The sequence below is a fragment of the Coenobita brevimanus genome, chromosome 98 (genome assembly GCF_032717465.1).
Source record: "Coenobita brevimanus isolate Jiangsu-jjx chromosome 98, ASM3271746v2, whole genome shotgun sequence".
Taxonomy (NCBI): Eukaryota; Metazoa; Arthropoda; class Malacostraca; order Decapoda; family Coenobitidae; genus Coenobita; species Coenobita brevimanus.
The window spans coordinates 13,880,498-13,899,809 of NC_137051.1; the positions used below are offsets into that span (position 1 = coordinate 13,880,498).

At 42.0% G+C, this 19,312-nt stretch overlaps 1 protein-coding gene across 1 annotated transcript in view; it reads right to left on the minus strand.

Moving 5' to 3' along the window:
• LOC145414064 (interference hedgehog-like) overlaps positions 1-19,312 on the minus strand; it is a 217,295-nt gene that overhangs the window by 9,298 nt on the left and 188,685 nt on the right. The window contains exon 14 of the mRNA XM_080283628.1: positions 11,842-12,042. Coding sequence (XP_080139754.1) covers positions 11,842-12,042 — 201 coding nt within the window. The remainder of the gene's footprint in view (positions 1-11,841; positions 12,043-19,312) is intronic.

A 19,312-nucleotide genomic window follows, 5' to 3' on the forward strand; every position in this document is an offset into this window, starting at 1 on the left:
ACAACTTATTAACAAGTTTCATAAATTATTACCAGTAACAGTGGTTCACCTGATATTCACCCCTCCAAGCCGATATATTTTTAATTAAAATCTTGTTATCTTCAGACAGTTTTATTCAGCTTTGGTGAGACTTTTCAAACTCAAGAGGTTGGATGAAGCCTCCATTTACCTCCTCACCACAAGAGATCTCCCCAAAGGCAGCAATAAGTCAATAGGCAGTAATAAGTCAATAAAACACATTATCAGGCTGAAGGGATTAACAATAAAATGATTCATTTCAAGTGTAAAAACAGGTTCTTATCCCACCAAGAGCCCATTAAAGCATCTGCACGGATCATTTTCTTGCTGAGATGAACTACCGTGGCACCTACACGGACCCAGCATATATCTCAAATTTGGCTCTTTTCATATATAAAGGATATGAGTAACATCTTGATAACCTAACAGCTGTTACCAGATGTGGCAGTTGCTAAACTCCACGAAATTCAACATGTTTTAAACCACTTTATATTCAGTTACCTAAGAAGCAAGACCTCTCCCTAGTTTTAACTTACATCCCAAATGGATCAACCGTTATCTAACATACAAAATGTCAAATGAACTTCACTTGGTTACACTCCCTGCCTTTCTTCAGTATGTAAACCCTACAGTGTTTTCCTATAGTGGAAACAGCAAACTGAGGGGTGGCACAAATGAAGAGAGTATCCTTCTCTCCTGTGGTGCTGTAGAGTTATCCCAGTCTGTCTTACCAATCAAACAGACTCATCAACTGCAGGTAAGCAATTGCTCCTCTAGAGCCATCCTGTGCTGAGAGCCAATGTTCCCTTGTGGTGGATAGTGCTTCACCACAGTAAGGCACAGGGAAGAGTGTGGAGGTTTCGTTCCTGGACAGATGCTGCATTTGCGTCTCTCTACCCAGTTAACAGGGGAACCATAATAGGTTCCACATCGCCACGCTTATTGGTTATACAGTTATCACCCAGCATATACATGGTTTCCTGGGTTACAGGAAACCATCAGACTTGCCATGCAGTGTAAAGTCACCTTAAGAAGAAGTAGGCAGCACTGCAACAAGTGAGTGGATGATGGTCACCTATGGTGTGAAACACATTAGATTTTATATTGTAAGAAATTGTCTTCTGATGGAGAAAGCATATGACATGGTGGATAGACAAGGATTGTGGAAAGTATTAAGAATATATGGAGTAGATGGGAAGTTGTTGAATGCTGTGAAGAGTATGTATGAGGGGGCTAAGGCTGCAATGTGTGTGGATAGTGAATTGAGTGAATTTTTCTACTTGATCGTTGGGTTGAAACAGGGATGTGTCATGTCTCCATGGTTGTTCAATCTGTATATGGATGGGGTTATAAAAGAGATACAAGGTGGGGCAGTGGATGTTGGAGTGGCCCTAATGGGAGAGGGCAGTGTTTGGAAACTCCCTGTACTGTTGTTTGCAGATGATACTGTGTTGTTAAGTGAAGACAAAGGGGAGCTGCAAGGCTTGATGGATGAGTTTCGGAGAGTGTGTAAGAAACGGAATCTAAAGGTGAATGTAGGGAATAATAGAGTGATGGTCTTCGAGAGAAGTGAAGTCAGTGAATGTACAGCGAGGTTGGATGAGGCGGATGTGGAAAATGTGAGTATGTTTAAGTATTTAGATAGTGTGATGAGTAAGGATGGAAGTTTGGAGGGTGAAGTGCTTGAAAGGGCACAACAAGGAAGAAAGGCTGCTGGTTCCTTGAAAGCAGTGATAAGAAACAGGGAAGTGAGCATGGAAGTGAAAAAGTTACTTCATGACAATATTGTGATACCAACTCTAATGTATGGAAGTGAAGCTTGGACATTGTTGGAGGGACACAAGTCAAGAGTGAGGGCAGTGGAAATGAGTTATTTGAGAGGAGCATGTGGAGTCACATGGAGAGACAGACTAACAAATGAGGATGTGAAGGAGCGTTGTGGTGTGGATGTGGATGTGATAGGAAGCATTAGGAGAAACACACTGAGGTGGTTTGGCCATGTGGAGAGGAAGCAGAGTGAGAGACTGATGAGGAGAGTGTATGTGAATGAGGTGGAAGGGGAGAGAGGGAGGGAGGGAGAGGCCAAGGATGAGATGGAGGGATGGAGTGGAGAGGTACAAGAGGGAAAGGGGGGGGGGGTGAGCTGGGAGCAGGGCAGTGAAATGGCAGGGGACAGGGTGATGTGGAGGAGACTTATTTGTCTCCTTCACTAGGTACATATGCTGAAACTCAGTTCATATAACAATGTTTCCTGAGTTAAGGTGACAAAGCCCTCTTGTCGTAAATCCATTTCCTTTGTGAAATAAGGTGTCAGAAAGCAAAGAGCCACAATTCTATTCTTAAGAATCCTCATGAAAATCTTTGTATCCTCACAGAAGGCTCAGACCAAAGTTATTCTCTTTTATGATCTGATGTATCAGAGCCATTCAGGAGCATGCTTCCATACATCATGTGCTCAAACTGTAGTGCCTGGGTCCACTTCCCACAGGTATTTGATGAAGCATTTTTTATTGTATACAGTACTTATCAAAAAACAGTTCTACTCAGCTCAGGCTATGTTTATAAGCAAAAAGGTTAGATACCTGGTACATCCTTAATAACCCCTTCACAAAGATAATTCTCCCCTGAAGCTAATAAAAACTGTTGAAAATAGAAAAAAAAATGTACTACACCAAACTGAACAAATTACAGTAACAAGATATTAAATATTACTCAGAAACAGACATTCTGATCACAGATTCAGAAACAAGATACTGTATCTGATAACATGGTACTGGACAGGAATCCAAGAATGATGTATTACCAAAGTACTGTATAGCTACTGAACACAAGCCATGGGGAAGAGAGAGGGAACATAATTTCTCTGTTATTTGCAAAGCACAGTACAAAATATTCAGCATAATGCTAGGTGCACTGCTTACCTGCACTGAAGTCTTTCTAAAAAACAAAATTAAGACTCAGTGGATGCTTCATTTGAAAACTAGTACAGGGTATTTCAAAGTATTATAGGAGCACCTGTAGAGTGTAGCATCTGGCATCTCACTGATTCTCCATGTTCTCCCAGTGCTATGGTAGACCACACTCAGCAAGGCAGGCTATATAATCCCTGCAGATGCCAGATGCAATTTTTGTTAAGGAGGAACTATTATTTCAATACTTAAACTACCAGTAGACTTTACCTTATGAGTGTTCTTTTCCTTATGGAGGCATGAAAGCAAGATAATATATTTAATCATGAAAAGAGGCAAGTCATCAATACTGAAAAGACACAGTAATACTGTAACAAAAAGATGTACGGAACCATATGACGAAAAGATCATAGAGATATACTGTATAGCACTTTATTACAAGACACTGAAGAACACCAGAAGGAGAAGATGTGGGTGGAAAGTGTCAGGATGTGAAGTCTTGAGTTCAGATGGATGCTTTTGGATAGACTGTATTACACTTGAACCATAAAATACTGCTGGATATAATCTCCAAGATATGATACCCAATACTGATTTGAGGGTATGTTTGCATGGTGAAGTTTTACTTTTGTTACCCTAAAATCATGCACTGGGTTATATTTTCTGGTTCCTGCAAGTACTATTAATCATCAGTATAGTATACATACATTTTTAGAAAACAGAGTACAAGAGGCATTCACTCTCCACCACTTTGTGGCCTGCAATATTTTATTTTGCAACTTTTATTTGCTGACAAGTTTCACCAACAAAAACTACAGTTCTGTGACTATTTGTCCTCCCTACCAAACAGTTCAACTGAATAAGTCAAGTGATTCCAATAATGCTGAACATTTGCATCTCCACAAGCAATTGTTCTCAGTGATGATTCCCCCTTCTGGCATGTGATTCCCATACCCAACCTGCACAATGACTCAGTCTGCAATATTATTTACAATGTGAAGTGTTGTCAATAAGAAAAGTGTTGTCATCTGATTGGAAGACTTGCATAAGTACCATAATCTATAAGCATATAGGGCATTCAAACACCTTATCCTTCTCCTGCCTTGAAGGAATTAGAATCCACCCAATGATGTTAACCGTAGCTTTTGACATCATGCATGTAAATCTTATGCTGATTAGGCAATTTCTCTCGTTTCAGGCCAAGTTTTTCTAAACTGATTTGTGCAGGAGAAAGCAAAAAGAATCAAGGGACCTGATGCATCATGGAAATCACATTTCAACCACTAAACAACTGCCACAGGGTACCAAATTGTGATTCTGGGATACCATGTACTTCTAGGGACTTTGTCAAATGAAACTGGAACCTGGCAACCAAAGATCCCTTTATGGTTCCCTGTGGCTATTTTTTAGCAATGCAAAAAGTGAGTGCCATGATGCATCAGATCAATCGAATCTTATTTTCAACCACCCACAACAGTTTGGAAGAAGTCTGTCTGAACAATCAAAATTAGTTAATCAACAAAAGACTTGACATGTCAGATATTAAAAGGCTACTTAAGCATCTTGCATAGGTAGTATTCTGGGTGGGTTCTCATTTCGTCTGGGCAGGGGAGGATATGATGTTTCAGCATCCTGTACTGTACCTTTGATATCATTTAGTGTACTTAACTGAGAATATGGTGACCCAGCTACAAGGATATTTATAAATTATGAGGTGTTACAGAGTGTGGAGAAAATGAGTGTCTTGCTTGATATAATTCTGGAGTTACAGTAATATAATGTATTCTGGCACTGCAGGAAAATCTGTTTCAATGTTTTGGGTGGTAGTGGTGACAAATTATCATCATCATCCTAACCTTATCTCCCATTAATAAATGTGCTGATGGGAACTAGAGATGGAACTGTAGAGCTCTAAAGTACCTGATCTGTAAACTGAGTGCCTACTGGAATAAAATACAAATCCAATCATTCATCAATCACAGGCCAGTAGCGAGAGGGGGGGAGGGGATGACCCCCCACATACCTAAAGGCTCATTTTCTCACAGTCTGTTTTTTAATATCAGTGCAAAATGAGTCACTCTCCACTGTTCAGAAGTTCTGAGCTGCTTCTCAATGTTGGTTAGCATACACTCAGAACTCCATAGCAAGCAAGCAGCATGAACCTGATTCAAGCCTCTAAGCTTAATCTCAGAGTCTTGATCCACATAAAGCATGCTTAACAATGTCTGGGACAAACACCAGAGCAACAACTGCAAGAGAAAAAAAACAACAACAACAAACAATGGATGTAACCCTTGTCATGTCCATCTCCACACAAATATCATTTCCATCCTTCATCAATACTTGTTCCTCCTCAACTACCATACCTTATTAAACTCTTCCACTTCATTTTTTTTTTCCTGGATGTCCCACACACAGAGGGTTTGAATTATAAAAAGAGAATTATTTTGGGCAAGGAAGATGCAAGGACGAAGTTGCTTTGTTGATGAATGAAGTGTGGCAGAGTGGAATGAGAGATTACAAAGGTGTCAGATTGAGATGTAAGTACTGTATGTCAAGTTCAAGTTTGAGAAGGTCAAAGTGGCAGTGACTGTAGTGTATACACCATGCGATGACAGGAGTGAGACAGAGAAAAACAGGTTTTGGGATGAGCTGGATGAAGCAGTGGGAGAAATGCCCAGGAGCCATAAAATGATCGTAATGGGCGATATGAATGGAAGAGTAGGCACTGGTCCTCAGGATGGCATAAGGGGTTGTAATGGAGCACAGTACCAGGAGAAATAATGGGAAGCTACTGAAGGATATTTGTCAGGAAAAGAGGTTGTGCATTTGCAACTCGTATTTAAAACACAAAGATGCACAGAAATATACATGGTATAGAAAGAATGGGGATCATGTTAATAGGAGTCTGATTGATTATGTGCTCATCGAGAGGTTGATGCTGGGAATGGTTGCTGATATGAGGGACGTGAAAAGAAGATGTGGAGGTCTGTCAGATCATACGATTATAGTATGCACGATCAAGCTGAGAGGAGTGAGGTGGACCACGAGAGAGAAGAACATTCAGGGAGAACGACTGTAAGTCGAGAAGCTAAGGATCAAAGAAATGCCATATGAATATAGGACCAAAGTAGGGGAGGAGTTAGAATCAGTGACTTGGAATGAAAATGGATCTGGACAGCCTGTGGAATGCATATAGGCACTGCTTAGTTAGGAATGCTAAAGCAGTGTGTGGTGTGGCAAGAGTAACAACAAAGACGAAAGGTACGGCATGGTGGGATGAAAAGGTTAAGAGAGCTGTGGAGGAAAAAAGGAAGAAGTGGCTAGAGTCGTTACAGGACAGGGGTTCAATTGAAATACTGAATATATTGAGAGCAAGATGCACATAAAGAAACTAGTGAAGAGGAGAAGGAAAGAGGTAAATAATGATCTAGAAAGAAAAATGAATGCAAATTACTCTGAAAATAAGAAGTTATTCTGGAAAGAGGTGTGGAAATGTAGAAGTGACAGTGGAAAGAAATGTGAAAGTGTGAAGGATGTAAGTGGTAGATTATTAACCCATGGGGATGAAGTAAGGACCAGATGGAAAGAATATTTTGAAAGCCTGATGAATGGGAACAGAGAAAGCAGAGCCGCTGTAAACATTATTGGTTTTGGGGGTGTGCAGAGAAGGAATGCACTGCCAGGAAACGTGACACTTGCACAGGTGATGAACACTGTGAAGCGCCTGAAAAATGGGAAAGCAGCTGGGGTTGATGAGGTGTATGGAAAGATGATTAAGTATAGTGGAGACAGCAGAATGAAGTGCTTATTGGAGATATGTAAGAATCCATGGATGAGTGAAACTGTGTCAGCAGAGTGGAAAAAGGCTGTGACCGTACCCCTGTACAAAAATAAAGGTGAGAGAAGTGAGTGCACGAATTATCGTGGCATAAGTTTATTGTGCGAGGTAGGAAATGTATATGAAAGAATTATTATAGAGAAAGTAAGAGAGATATCAGAAGTCCTAGTAAGTGATGAACAGCGTGGCTTTAGGAGCGGCAGAGGATGCGTGGATCAAATTTATGCAGTAAAACAGATAGTGGAGAAGGCTTGTGTGAAGGAGCATAAGGTGTTTATGGCATTCATGGATCTGAAAAAAACATACGACAAAGTAGGCAGAGAAGGATTGTGGAAGGTTTTTGTGCAAGTACAGTGTACATGTTAAGCTGCTAGATGCCGTCAAGAGTTTTTATGATGGTAGTGAGGCATTTGTGAGGGTAAATGGGAATCTATGTTAATGGATTATGATCAGTGCGGGTGTAATTCACCGGGTCGGTCAGGATCACTTGATGGTCGTGATCGTCAGCTTTTACCCTCCCGGAAGGGAGCTGAGAGCTCATATAGTCCGATCTAAGGGCAAGGCTGTGACCTTCACACACCCACACACCCGTCCCCTTGCTCAAGGGGGACAGTAACCACCCACTTCGTCAGTGAAACTTTTCGCGACCTGAGCGAGGCGCGAACTCCCGTCCACCAGTTGGCAAGCGAGAACGTTACCACTGCACCAGCGAGCGGTGTGTGACAAAGTTGGGTAATACCCCCATGGTTGTTCAATATATATATGGATGGGGTGATGAAAGATGTAAAAACACGAGTAATGGAGGAAGGGATGGTATTGGTAATGAATGGTGATGGATGGAATATCTCAAATTTGTTGTATGCTGATGATGCAGTACTACTTGCAAATACCAGACAAGAACTTGGTAGCTTAGTTCGGAGTTTTGCTTATGTCTGAGCATCGTGCCTTGAGAGTAAATGTTGAAAAGGGTAAAGTAATGGTTACTGAGAGAGAAGGTGACTCCCTGTGTGACGTTACAGAGAATGAGGAGACTGGAATTAGTGAGAGAGTTCAAATACCTGGGTACAATGACAGAAAAGAAAGGAAAATGTGCCAAAGAAGTGGAAAGTAGAGTGACACAAAGAAGAAAAGTAGCTGGTGCTATGAAGGCCTTGATAAGAAACAGAGGCTTGAGTGTTGCAGCTTTGCAAGGCTTACATGAAGGAGTGTTAGTGCCAACTTTAATATATGGAAATGACACTATGGTGTGGCATGAAAATGAAAAGTCAAGAATGAGAGCAGTGATGGGACTGCTGAGGAATGTATGTGGAGTACAGAGAATAGATAAAACATAAAATAATGCGATTCATGAAGGATGCAGAGTGAAGAATTCTGTGGCCACCAGAATCGAAGAAAGTGTACTGTGATGATACGGTCATGTGGAGAGAAGGGATAACAACAGAGTGGTGAAGAAGATATATCTTAGCATATCTGAAGGAGGGAGGAGGTGAGGTAGGCCAAGGAGAAGGTGGTGGGATATGGTGGATGAGTGTGTGAGGAAGAGAGGTAAGGAAGTCAGTGAGGCTAGGGGCCTGACAAGAGATCGAGCTGACTGGATGAATGTTGTGAACAGTAGTGCATGATCAGGGATTTGGCACCCCTTTTAACATGACAGCATCCAGACTGACTCCATTGGATACATTTATATGAAGCTACAGAATGTGGTGAATGTTTCTGGCATATCAGACAGAGCCAAGATTCCGGGGGATTGAATGACGAGTGAATGGAAGCGTGGCCCGTTGGAGTAGGCAAACTTGGGCTGTCTAGACATTGCTACTCCTCATCCTGCCTTAGGGTGGGAAAGGAGGTCCACATGATGATGATAATAATGATGATGATGATGATGAATTGTTTTGATAAAATATCATCATCATCATCACCTAACTCTGTGTTACCCCATGAGGAGCGTGGGTGCCTGGGGCTAGGCAAGTTGGTCCTGACATTTAAGATGAGAGTGACCAGTTTCACTCATCCCCAAGTGGCATTATGTGAGCAATAAACCCCAACCACTCCTTATAATCCACACCAAAAAACCAACCCTTGCTTCCTTCCTTCTTTCCTTCCTTCCTCTTCTGTCTTTTTTTCCTTTATTCTTTCCTCTTCCTTCTGTCTATGGGTGAGTCTACACTGAGTGACAAGCCAAATGGTTTCATGTACACCAGGCAATCATTTATGCTCAGTGGTAACCATATAACCAAATTATGGCACCTAGTGGTTTAGTGGGGAATTAACGTGCTCCAATCGGATTAAGCCTGTGCAGGTTTATATCCAAGGGACGGTTGGAGTTTATTTCTCACATAATGCCATTTAGAGATGAGGGAGGCTGGTCACTCTCATCTTAAATGTCAGGACCAACTTGTATAGCCCCAGGCTCCTATGCTTCTCATAAGGCAACACAGGATTAGATGATGATGATGATGATGATGATGATGATGATGATGATGATAACGTAAAAAAATAAAAATAATTATCTGTGTGGTGAGCTGTCAAAACCTGCAAGGTTGGAGCTCCTCCACTGCCAAATATGCCATTTGGTATAATGGTAAACTCAAAGCTGGTTTTCTTTTTTTTTTCTTTTATAACAGCACCTTCATTTTCACTCTCACTTTCATCTGACAACATAATCTGAGTCATTAAACATTGCTTCCATCAGATCCAGGTAGGCTGCTGCGACAGCAAAACATCTCATGCCGCATGCCTCGATGTACTTCTGGTACGTGACGAAAATAATTGACAATAAAATAGTCCTCCCATGATGGCAACACCTCAGTCTTGCTACCTCCTGATACTGAACCACTATTGGGCCCCCACTGCTGGTGCACAAAATATAAAAAGCCCAAATCACATATACAGGCGGGTCTATGAGCTAATTGGCAGCAAGGATTTTACTCGTCAGCCGAATTCTCGTTAGACAAAGTGAAGAACTTATGGAAAAAATAGGGTTAGGGAGCAAAGCCTCTGAGCAACCTCCCCCAAAACCACCAAAACTGATTTTCTGATCATTTTAAGCTGGAATAAGGGGTTAACACATGAGGGTAATACACCTGAAATATAAAAACAGCATTAATATATGCAGAATAACATAAATTACAGGTAAGATACGGATGGGGTGAACAACCAGCCAAGTAACCTCCACTGACCACCAACACCTGTGACAGACAATTTTAAGCAGGAATGAAGGGTTAATATACAAGAAATACAGGACAGCTGCAGTGCGACCCTTGTATCGATTCTTGTACGTTGGGATTTTGGGGGATTTTACCTACTCATTAAACAGGCAGTGGCACAAATTTCAAGACCTCATATTTGCAAATTCTCGTTAAGTGGTTGCTCGTTAACCGGGACTTGCTTGTAAGTGCCACCCAGTGGCTAAAGACATATGCTTAGTGGCATGTCGACGTGCCACCCGATGTGAAAGGGTTAAACATTTACTTACCATATCCATTCATCACCTTTTGGTCTTTTACACCTCCTCTGCCCTCACACTCACTTATACACAACTTTTCAATTACCTTATTTATATTAACACCCTCTCTAAGTCTATATCATCTAAGCACACTCCCACTATCTGAACAATATTTTTTTGTTCCACATTTTCCATTAATCTGTTTATTTCTTAACCTATCCAGCCTATAGAGTCCACATATATCAGTACTCCTTAGCAGCCTAATTTCCACTACTCTTACTCTTGCTTTTTGAGATACATGCTATTCCTTTCCCTCACCCAAATTAATGTGGGCACTATCACACCTGGACCAAAGCAGATTAAGTGTTACACAGCCTAGAGGTTAAGGCAGAGGAAATGGGTACTCTGACAGACACAGAGAAAGTATTGTGTTCAGTGAAGGCAGCACAGTATAAATGAAAGTACTGTATTACTTTGACAATTAAATCTGTCGGGGATAAATATTTATCACAGAGGCAACTACAATGGGGTCCCAAGTTTAGCGACATTTTTGTTCGCGATTTCAGGGTTAGCAGTGGCCTGAAAATATTCTCCAACACCACGTTTTGTGTGAAAACCTCTCTGTTCACGTTGAAAAAAACATAAACAAACTGAATGCACGGATCGGGCACACACCAACAGTGTCTGTTGCAGAAATGTTGGAGTCGGAGAAGGACAATATGGAACAGAAGCAACCAGTACAGCAGCACAACAAAACTCCAACATCATCATCACCTTCATCGTGGCTGCTCACTCTCGCAAATTTGCAAGAGGATGTCAACCTAGCAGAGTTTGCTAGCAAGCATGAGTGCCTGTTCCATGTTTCTGCTTTAGCAAAGCTGATAAACACTGTGTTCAGTGAGAAAGTGAATGCAAGACAGCAAGCTCTGATAACCTGCTACCTCAGCAGACCCCAGGAAGTGAAAGAGGTGGAAGGCCCTGTTTAAGCAGCTGGAGCAACTGAGCATGGAGCACATCCCAGTGAAGATGCCATCATGGACTTGCTCGAGGATAAGGAGTTCTGTGAGTTTGTGCAGGAGCAGTAGACAGAAGAGATGCAGCATGGGATGAATGTGTTGCATGGAGAGGCAGAGGAGGGTGGAGGTGCCAGAGGTGACAGGAAGAAGTAGCCTCACCACCTGCCTTGGAAATTACATCCCCATCCCTTCCATTAAGCACCTCACTCCAGCCTTCCAAGTGAGTTTCCTTGCCTATTATGTACTCTGTATTAACACTATTTCTCTTCATGTGTGATCAGTACATTTTACACTGCATAAATGGGTTTTAGGGGGAGTTGGCATGGGACCTGGAACCAATTAGCCTATTTTCCATAGGATCAATGCCCAAACTTCAGCAGTTTCATGGTTCGTGGTACTTTTCATTGTTCATCAGGTACGAAACTTGAGGTTTTGCTGTACTTTGTACAATCAACTAGCCAAGCAAGTCAGGAGACAACCTGTTGTTTGACAGGGCTTCAATGATGCTTTCAGTCCAGGAAGAATAAGCTCACACACACAAAAAAAAAGGAAGGGAGAAGAACACTACTGTAATGCAAGGATGAAGTGTCACTGTGGGGCAGCAGCACTAACCACTGATGTGGGAATGACGGCAGGAATAAGCAGCAGCAGAAATAACCACAATGAGGAGAAGGACACCAACGACTGCACCCAGGATGATGTACAACTGCATGTTGGATACAGCTGGGTCTCCACTTCTCACAGCTGGCACCAAATTATCTTCCTCTTCCACCCCTTCATTGCCAGGTTCCCCTCCAATGCTGACAACTGAGCCTGTTGGCAGAAATTGACTGTCACACTCTCGGAATACTACAGTTGTCCTAATCATAAGAAGGTTAATGGTACCAGTATTAATTTTCCAAAGCTTTTATGACCCACTCTCACCTGAATAAAATTACCTGACATTACTAGAAATGTCCCAACCATGAGAAGATAAAAATAACAAGAATGTCATATTCTACATAATAAATCTACAGTAGCACCTCAATTTGCAAGGCTTATGTATCAGGGAATTTTACCATGCAAATCAGAATGTAGAAATCACACTACTGAAACCCTTTTAGATGACCAACTGGTATGGTGAAATCCCAAAATTTTCTCTAAGAGCCCCTTTTGGACTTCTTGAAACATTTTTACCCCTTCCTGATCATACCTAATATTCACTGAAGTACACTGCAACCTCCAGGAACATCACTGAGCATAAAAACGTGTAAAATTGGAGTGTACGAAGTGGTAAATAAGTGCCACTTTCCCATCTCAGTAGCAAAAGAACATCACATCATTCTCTCACCCATCATCATCATTACCATCAGGTGGGTTTGAGTGTTTATGATTTTTTTTTTTTTTTTTTTTTTTTTTAAGATGCTAAATTTTGGACAAAGAACATGACATGAAAGTATTTATTGTTTGGAAAACAAATATTTAATTTTAGATGTGCATTATGTATTAATTATGTGGAAGAAATGCTTTGCACTGCTGTCCACTGGTGAAATAGTATCAGAAGACAAAATTGCGCTGAGCTGAGGTAAGCACCTTCAGATGACGACTTATCTACCTATTAGTCAGTGAAAAACTATTCTGATAGCATAAAGGAATGAAAAACATACAGTAGCTGAAAGATGAAAAATCACACAGTGAGTGGTGGTAATGAGGTGAGAGTTGAGAGGAATAGTGTGCGTGTGTATGTGTGTGTGTATGGGGGGGGGGGTGGCACAAGTTGAACAAGTGCAAACAGACCATTTCATGTCCCATAATTATAGCTGTGTTGATTTATGATCACCGTTTCAATGAAAAACTTCGCTGAAGGAAGAAAAAGTACATAGTGAGTGGTGGCACTGAGGTAAGAAACATGAGGCAGACAGTGAGTGATGTGCGTGCACGGGTGGCCAGCTGATCAAGTGTAAACAGAACATTTTACATCCCGTAATTTCAGCCATGTTGAATTATGACCATTTGTTTTAGCAAAATAGTGGTAGGTGGGGGCACTCACCATCCACTCACTTGATGCAGTGCTGCTCTTGGGTGCCTGCCCTTTCCTCTCTTCCTTCCTTCCTTCCTCTTCTGTCTTACTTTCCTTCATTCTTTCCTCTTCCTTCTGTCGACAGGTGACTCTACACTGAATGACAACCCAAATGGTTTCCTGTACCCCAGAAACCATTTCCCATGCTGGGTGGTAACCATATAACCAAATTATAGTGCCTGGTGGTTTTGTGGGTAATTGAGACACTCCAGTTGGATTGAGCCAGTGCAGGCTCATATCCAAGCGGTGGTTGGGGTTTATTGCTCACATAATGCCACTCAGGGTTAAGTGAGACTGGTCACTCTCACCTTGAATGTCAGGACCAACTTGCTTAGCCCCGGGCTCCTAAGCCTCTCATGGGGCAACACTGGATTAGATGGTGAATGAATGAATGAATGAATGTTTTAACAAAATCCTACAAAAAAATAAAGTTTTCTTTATTCTAAGTGGGATAGATGTGTGTGTATGTGGTCAGACAGTGGAGCTTTTGGAGGGAAGGCCAGGGATGCTAGGCACCCTCTCTTATGCTGCAGGGCCAGTGTACACCAACCACACAGTATGCAGCAGCAGCAACTCCTCTTCAAGTGGTGCTTGATCAATCACTCCCACAATTTTTGGTCTATCTATCTATGTACAGTATTGCCAGACACTTCAATCCCGTAAGAGGTGGCCACAAACAAATCGCCTCCATGTCACTCTGTCCCCCACCATTTCACTGTCCTGCTCATATACCTCTCCACTCCATCCCTCCATATCATCCTCGGCCTCCCCCTCCCCCTCCCTCTCCCTCCTCCATCTCACTCGCATAAACTCTCCTCGTTAGTCTCTTACTCTTCATCCTCTCCACATGGTCAAATCACCTCAATGCATTTCTCCTAATGCTTTCTATCACATCCACATCCACACCACAACTCTCCTTCACATCCTCATTTGTTAGTATGTCTCTCCACGTAACTTCACGTGCTCCTCTCAAATAACTCGTTTCCACTGCTCTCACTCTTGACTCGTGTCCCTCCAACAAGGTCCATGCTTCACTGCCATATGTTAGGGTTGGTATCACAATATTGTCAAGCAGCAACTTTTTTACTTCCATGCTCACTTCCTTGTTCCATATCACTGCTTTCAAAGAACCAGCAACCTTTCTTCCCTGTTGTACTCTTTCAAACTCTTCACCATTGTAGGGTTCTTGGGAATATGACCTTATGACTGTAGGCCAATAGAGTATCAAGCAACTTTTATATATGAATGTATTTACACATTAACAAACATCTATGTCACATTATCCAAAATACACAATATCCCATACACAATACACAACTCCTTGGCAAACACTTAAATCCTCAGGGCTCTATCCTTGGACTCCACACAGTCCTCAGAGCGCCAAACACTAATTCCTCGGGACTCCACACAGTCCTCAGGGTTCCACTCACAACAACCCTGTGGCGACACTCAACCCTTCAGCACCAGTGAGCACACGCCCATACACACCAGGTGCCACAGCACAATCCATGCCCCTCCCCCCTAAGCCTTATCCATTGGTTCCGTCCTCCTACACTGGGGCCAATCACAGTGGAAGGCTGGCTGGGAGGTGTGGCTGAGGGCATGGTGATCAACACTGCTAGTCTCACTCCGATTGTGGCTGATGCTCATCTGTCCTCATCTCGTGCCAATATCCCGACCATACCTCCGGAAAATCGTTTCAAGGAGAAAGAGCTGCTCTGAACAAGTTTCAGTGTCTTGAATCTCAGAAGTAATAGGAAATTTTTTTTCCAAACATACACCTTAACTTATTGCACCTTGCTAATTAATGGGCAATTTTGCTTCCTAACAATACCTCCCAACTTAAAAGAAAAAAATTGCATCCTTTTTTTCCATTAACTATTGCAGCTTAAAAAATTCACACCAACATTATCAGTTCCCTTGATGTAGTTTACTGTAAAGGTAAATTCCTGGAGTTTAAGAGCCCATCTCATCAGACATCGGTTTAAATCCTTAGCAGTATCCAAATATGTATGAGGCCGATGGTCTGTCTCTAGTATGTGTAAACTCTCTTCCACAGAGATACTGATAAATTTCCCCATTGACCAGACGACCACAACCAACTCCTTCTCTACTACGAAGTATATCAGCTCGGCATGAGACAACTTCCTACTGAAACAGCACGAAAGCCACTTCACTCCATTATGCTCTTGGAGCAGAACTGCTCCCAGTCCTCTGTCAGATGCATCTGTATGAAGTATAAACGGATTAGATCAGTCTGCTAGTTTAAGTATACGTTCTTTCGTGAGTTCTCCTTTAAGTTTATTGAATGCTTCTTGATGCTCCTTCTCCCACTTTGCTTTGTTCATGGGGGTCTTCTTAGTGAGCTCTGTTAATGGGGATGCAATTGTAGCATAGTTAGGAATAAATCTGCGGTAACATCCTGATAAGCCTAGGAAAGAACGGATTTCTTTTTTAGTGGTAGGTGGAGATGCTTCCAATATGAAATTAATCTTTCCCAGCATCAGCTTTAAGCATCCTTGTCCAGTAACATGCCCTAGGCACTCTACAGTCTCCTTACCAAACTCGCACTTTGTGGGCCATGCCATCAGATTAGCCTGGCGCAATCTACAGAACACGTTCTGCAACACCATGCAGTGTTCTTCCCACATGGCTTTAATTTTTTATTTTTTATCTTTTTTAAATATGTACCAAGATATCATCTAAAAAGGTCTCAACATAAGCCACATCACCCAAGATCTTTCTCATTCGACGACTGAACACCACAGGCACAATCTTTATTCCAAAGGTAAGTACAGTGAACTGCAACAATCCCATATGTGTGCTGAAGGCTGTGTATTGCTTGCTGTGCTCAACAAGAGGAATCTGCCAGTATCCCTTGGTTAGATCAGTTTTAAAAAAGTATTTACCATGCCCTATTCTGGCAAAGATCCTTTCAGGGTCACTCAAAGGCTCTGCATCAAAACTGATTAGGTTATTCAGTTTTCTAAAATCCAGATGCAGCCTATAGCTCCCATCCTTTTTTGGCACCACTGGCATAGGTGATGAATAGGGCGATTCCGAAGGTTCTATTATACCAGAGCTTAGCATAGTCTTAAGTTCCTCCTCTACTTTGCTTTCTAAGTTGTAATGTATAGGGCAAGGCCTCAATCATACAGTCTCTGGCCACAGCAAATTAATGTTATGCTGAACAACACTGGTTTTACCTGGGATGTTCATATGCACATCTGAATACAACTGCAATATTTCTCTCACTGTAGTTTGTCTTTCTGGGTTTAGCTTCACACTGACTGTACAATACCATCATGCCAACTCTGTTTCTGGCAGGTACTTGGCAACACACTGATGCCCCCCTGTCTCTCATCCTCACACTCCAACACAGAAACAGTGGCCTGCTGCAGGAGTTTGGGTGTTCTCTGAAAGTATCTTTTAAACATGTTAATATAGAATTTCCTATGGATCCCACTGACATCAGTGATATAGTTCAACTTGTTGGAACATTCCACCACTCTGTATGGTCCTTTCCACTGTAGGAGTAACTTGTTACAGTCAGTGGGCAATAACAGCAAAACAGCATCCCCTACCTTCAGGTACATGTCCCTAGTTCTGACATCATAGTAGTGTTTCACCGTCTCCTGTGCATACCGTAAAACAGTTAATGCCATCTTGCAGGTTTCTTCCAGCCTTTCCTGTAGGTTGATCACATAGGCTACTCATACACTGACCTCATCTCTGGCTCAGTGACTCTCTCCTCCAAATGATCACACAGCAAGGATGAAGGTCCTCGTACTGTATGTCCATAGACTAGTTTGAACAGAGAAACTTTGTACTCTTCTGAGATACTTCCTGGTAGGTAGAAAGTAGTGGGTCAATATATCAGTGCTATTCCCGGGGTTGTTAACTGCACATCCTCCTCAGCATCTTCTTAAATATTCCACTGAATTTTTCGACGAGTCCATTGCACATTGCGTGATAGAGAGTTGTAGTGAATGGTTGTATGGAGAGGAGTTTAAACACTTCCCTCATCATTTTGAAGGTGAACTGGGTCCCTCTGTCTGACAATACTTCCCCTGAGATACCTATTCAACTGGATATATTTCCCAGACCCTCGGCCACACTACTGGTATCGATGTTCCTTAATGCCACTGCCTCCGGATACCTGGTTGCAAAATCCACTACCGTCAAGATATAACATGAGCTGTTAGAACAGCAAGGTTCAATGGATCCTACCAGGTCTACTGCCACATGAGCAAAGGGTTCACCAATAAGAGGCATTTTGCCTAACGTGGCCTTACCTACTCGTCCCTTATCTATGGTGCGTTGGCACACATCACATGACCTGCAGTACCTTTTCACATCCCTTGAAATTCCTGACCAGAAGAACTTGTCCATCACTCTGTCATGTGTCTTCCCAATACCTAAATGACCTCCCATGATACCCAAGTGAGCCAGTTCAAGCATAGCAGAACGATAGGATACTGGCCTTTTTTTTTTTTTTTTTTTTTTTTTTTTTATGTGTCCGACTCTGAGCATAGGCTTCACAGCCCATTCCCAAGGCCCAGTAGCCCACCTACATTCCATACACCTCTACATATCACCACTTCAGCACTAAAACCCACCATCCATATTGCATACATGCTATGGCTGTCTCATACAGGACTCTTCCTTAACATTTTCATTCACTTTTACTACCCTGTAGAAGCATACGTATCTGGACACTTCATTTCTCTTCCCTCTTTTGAATATTCTTCCTTCCTCAGCATATCTCCTTAGCCTTTCTAATGAAATGTCTTCTTCCTGAGCTTGTTTCAGAGCTGTATTTTTCAGCAGGTTGATCACTTCAACCACTTTTAGTTTAGGTAATCTTTTTTCTCTATTGGCCTGCCTTCTAGTTTCCACGACAAAGTTCACTGCGGGCACTACTATTTCATGTTTTTCTCCAAGAATGGGCTCCAGGTATTTCTCCAATGATAAGATCATACAGTGGGTTCTCTAAGCACACTGCTACTGTATTTCTCACAAAATGTGGAGTGTCCACATACATTTTTGCTTCAGGGTAAGCATACATCTCAGAATTAGCCATTATCTCATGCATATATTTCCTAGTAAAGTTCTTTTCAGTTACCAATGATTTCTTCACTAGATCTCTCATAACCTCCACAGTTGTTCCTTCAACCATTCCTAATCCCGTATTCAATGTGCACCTTTCATCAGGTTGTGATCCACCTCACACAACCTTAAAACCTTTGCCATCCTTTACAATCCACCCTGGCTCATCCATTACTTCTGTAGGGTCGACTGCAACAAAGGCAGCAGCTTTCTTCGATGAATGCAATTCCTGGCTACCTTGGCACTGGTCACCGCTGCTCACTGATGCAACTGCTGGTTCCTTCTTGAACTGCTTAACTTGTACATTACAATGGAAGTAGCAGTCCTTCTGTTTATGTCTTGACTTCTGGCATATGAAACAGGATCCATGAATTCTAGTGGCAGGATTGGGAACACTGGAAATTTCTCATTTATCCGAAGTATGCTGCTTTGACTAACTCTGTGGGTGAGGCTTGTGAATTAGTCCACTATGTGCTTCAATAAACTGGTCATCTACTTTAACCATTTTGTTGAGATTCTTAAAAGATCTCTCCCCCAGAAATATACTCAACCCCTTATCACAAGCCTCTAGAAATTGTTCCCTCAAAAAAATATCCTCCAAATTCTTATAATCCTTTGGGCACTCTGCTGACTCTAGCCACCTTTCAAGTAATTTCTGTAATCTTGCACCCAACTGTATAGCATTTTCACCTTTAATAAATTTGCACTGTCGAAACTTCAACCGAAAACCTTCTGCAGAACAGTCAAAACCCTTCAGAAAAGCTGCCTTCACTTCACTGTACTTCTCTGTCTCTGATGGAGCCAACTGGTGATACAAGTGAAGCAAGACTTATATCTCATAAATCCTAGGCCACTTTGTGCTCGCGAAGCGTTCATACCTGAGAAGATATGCGTCAATATTATCAGGTTTCTCAT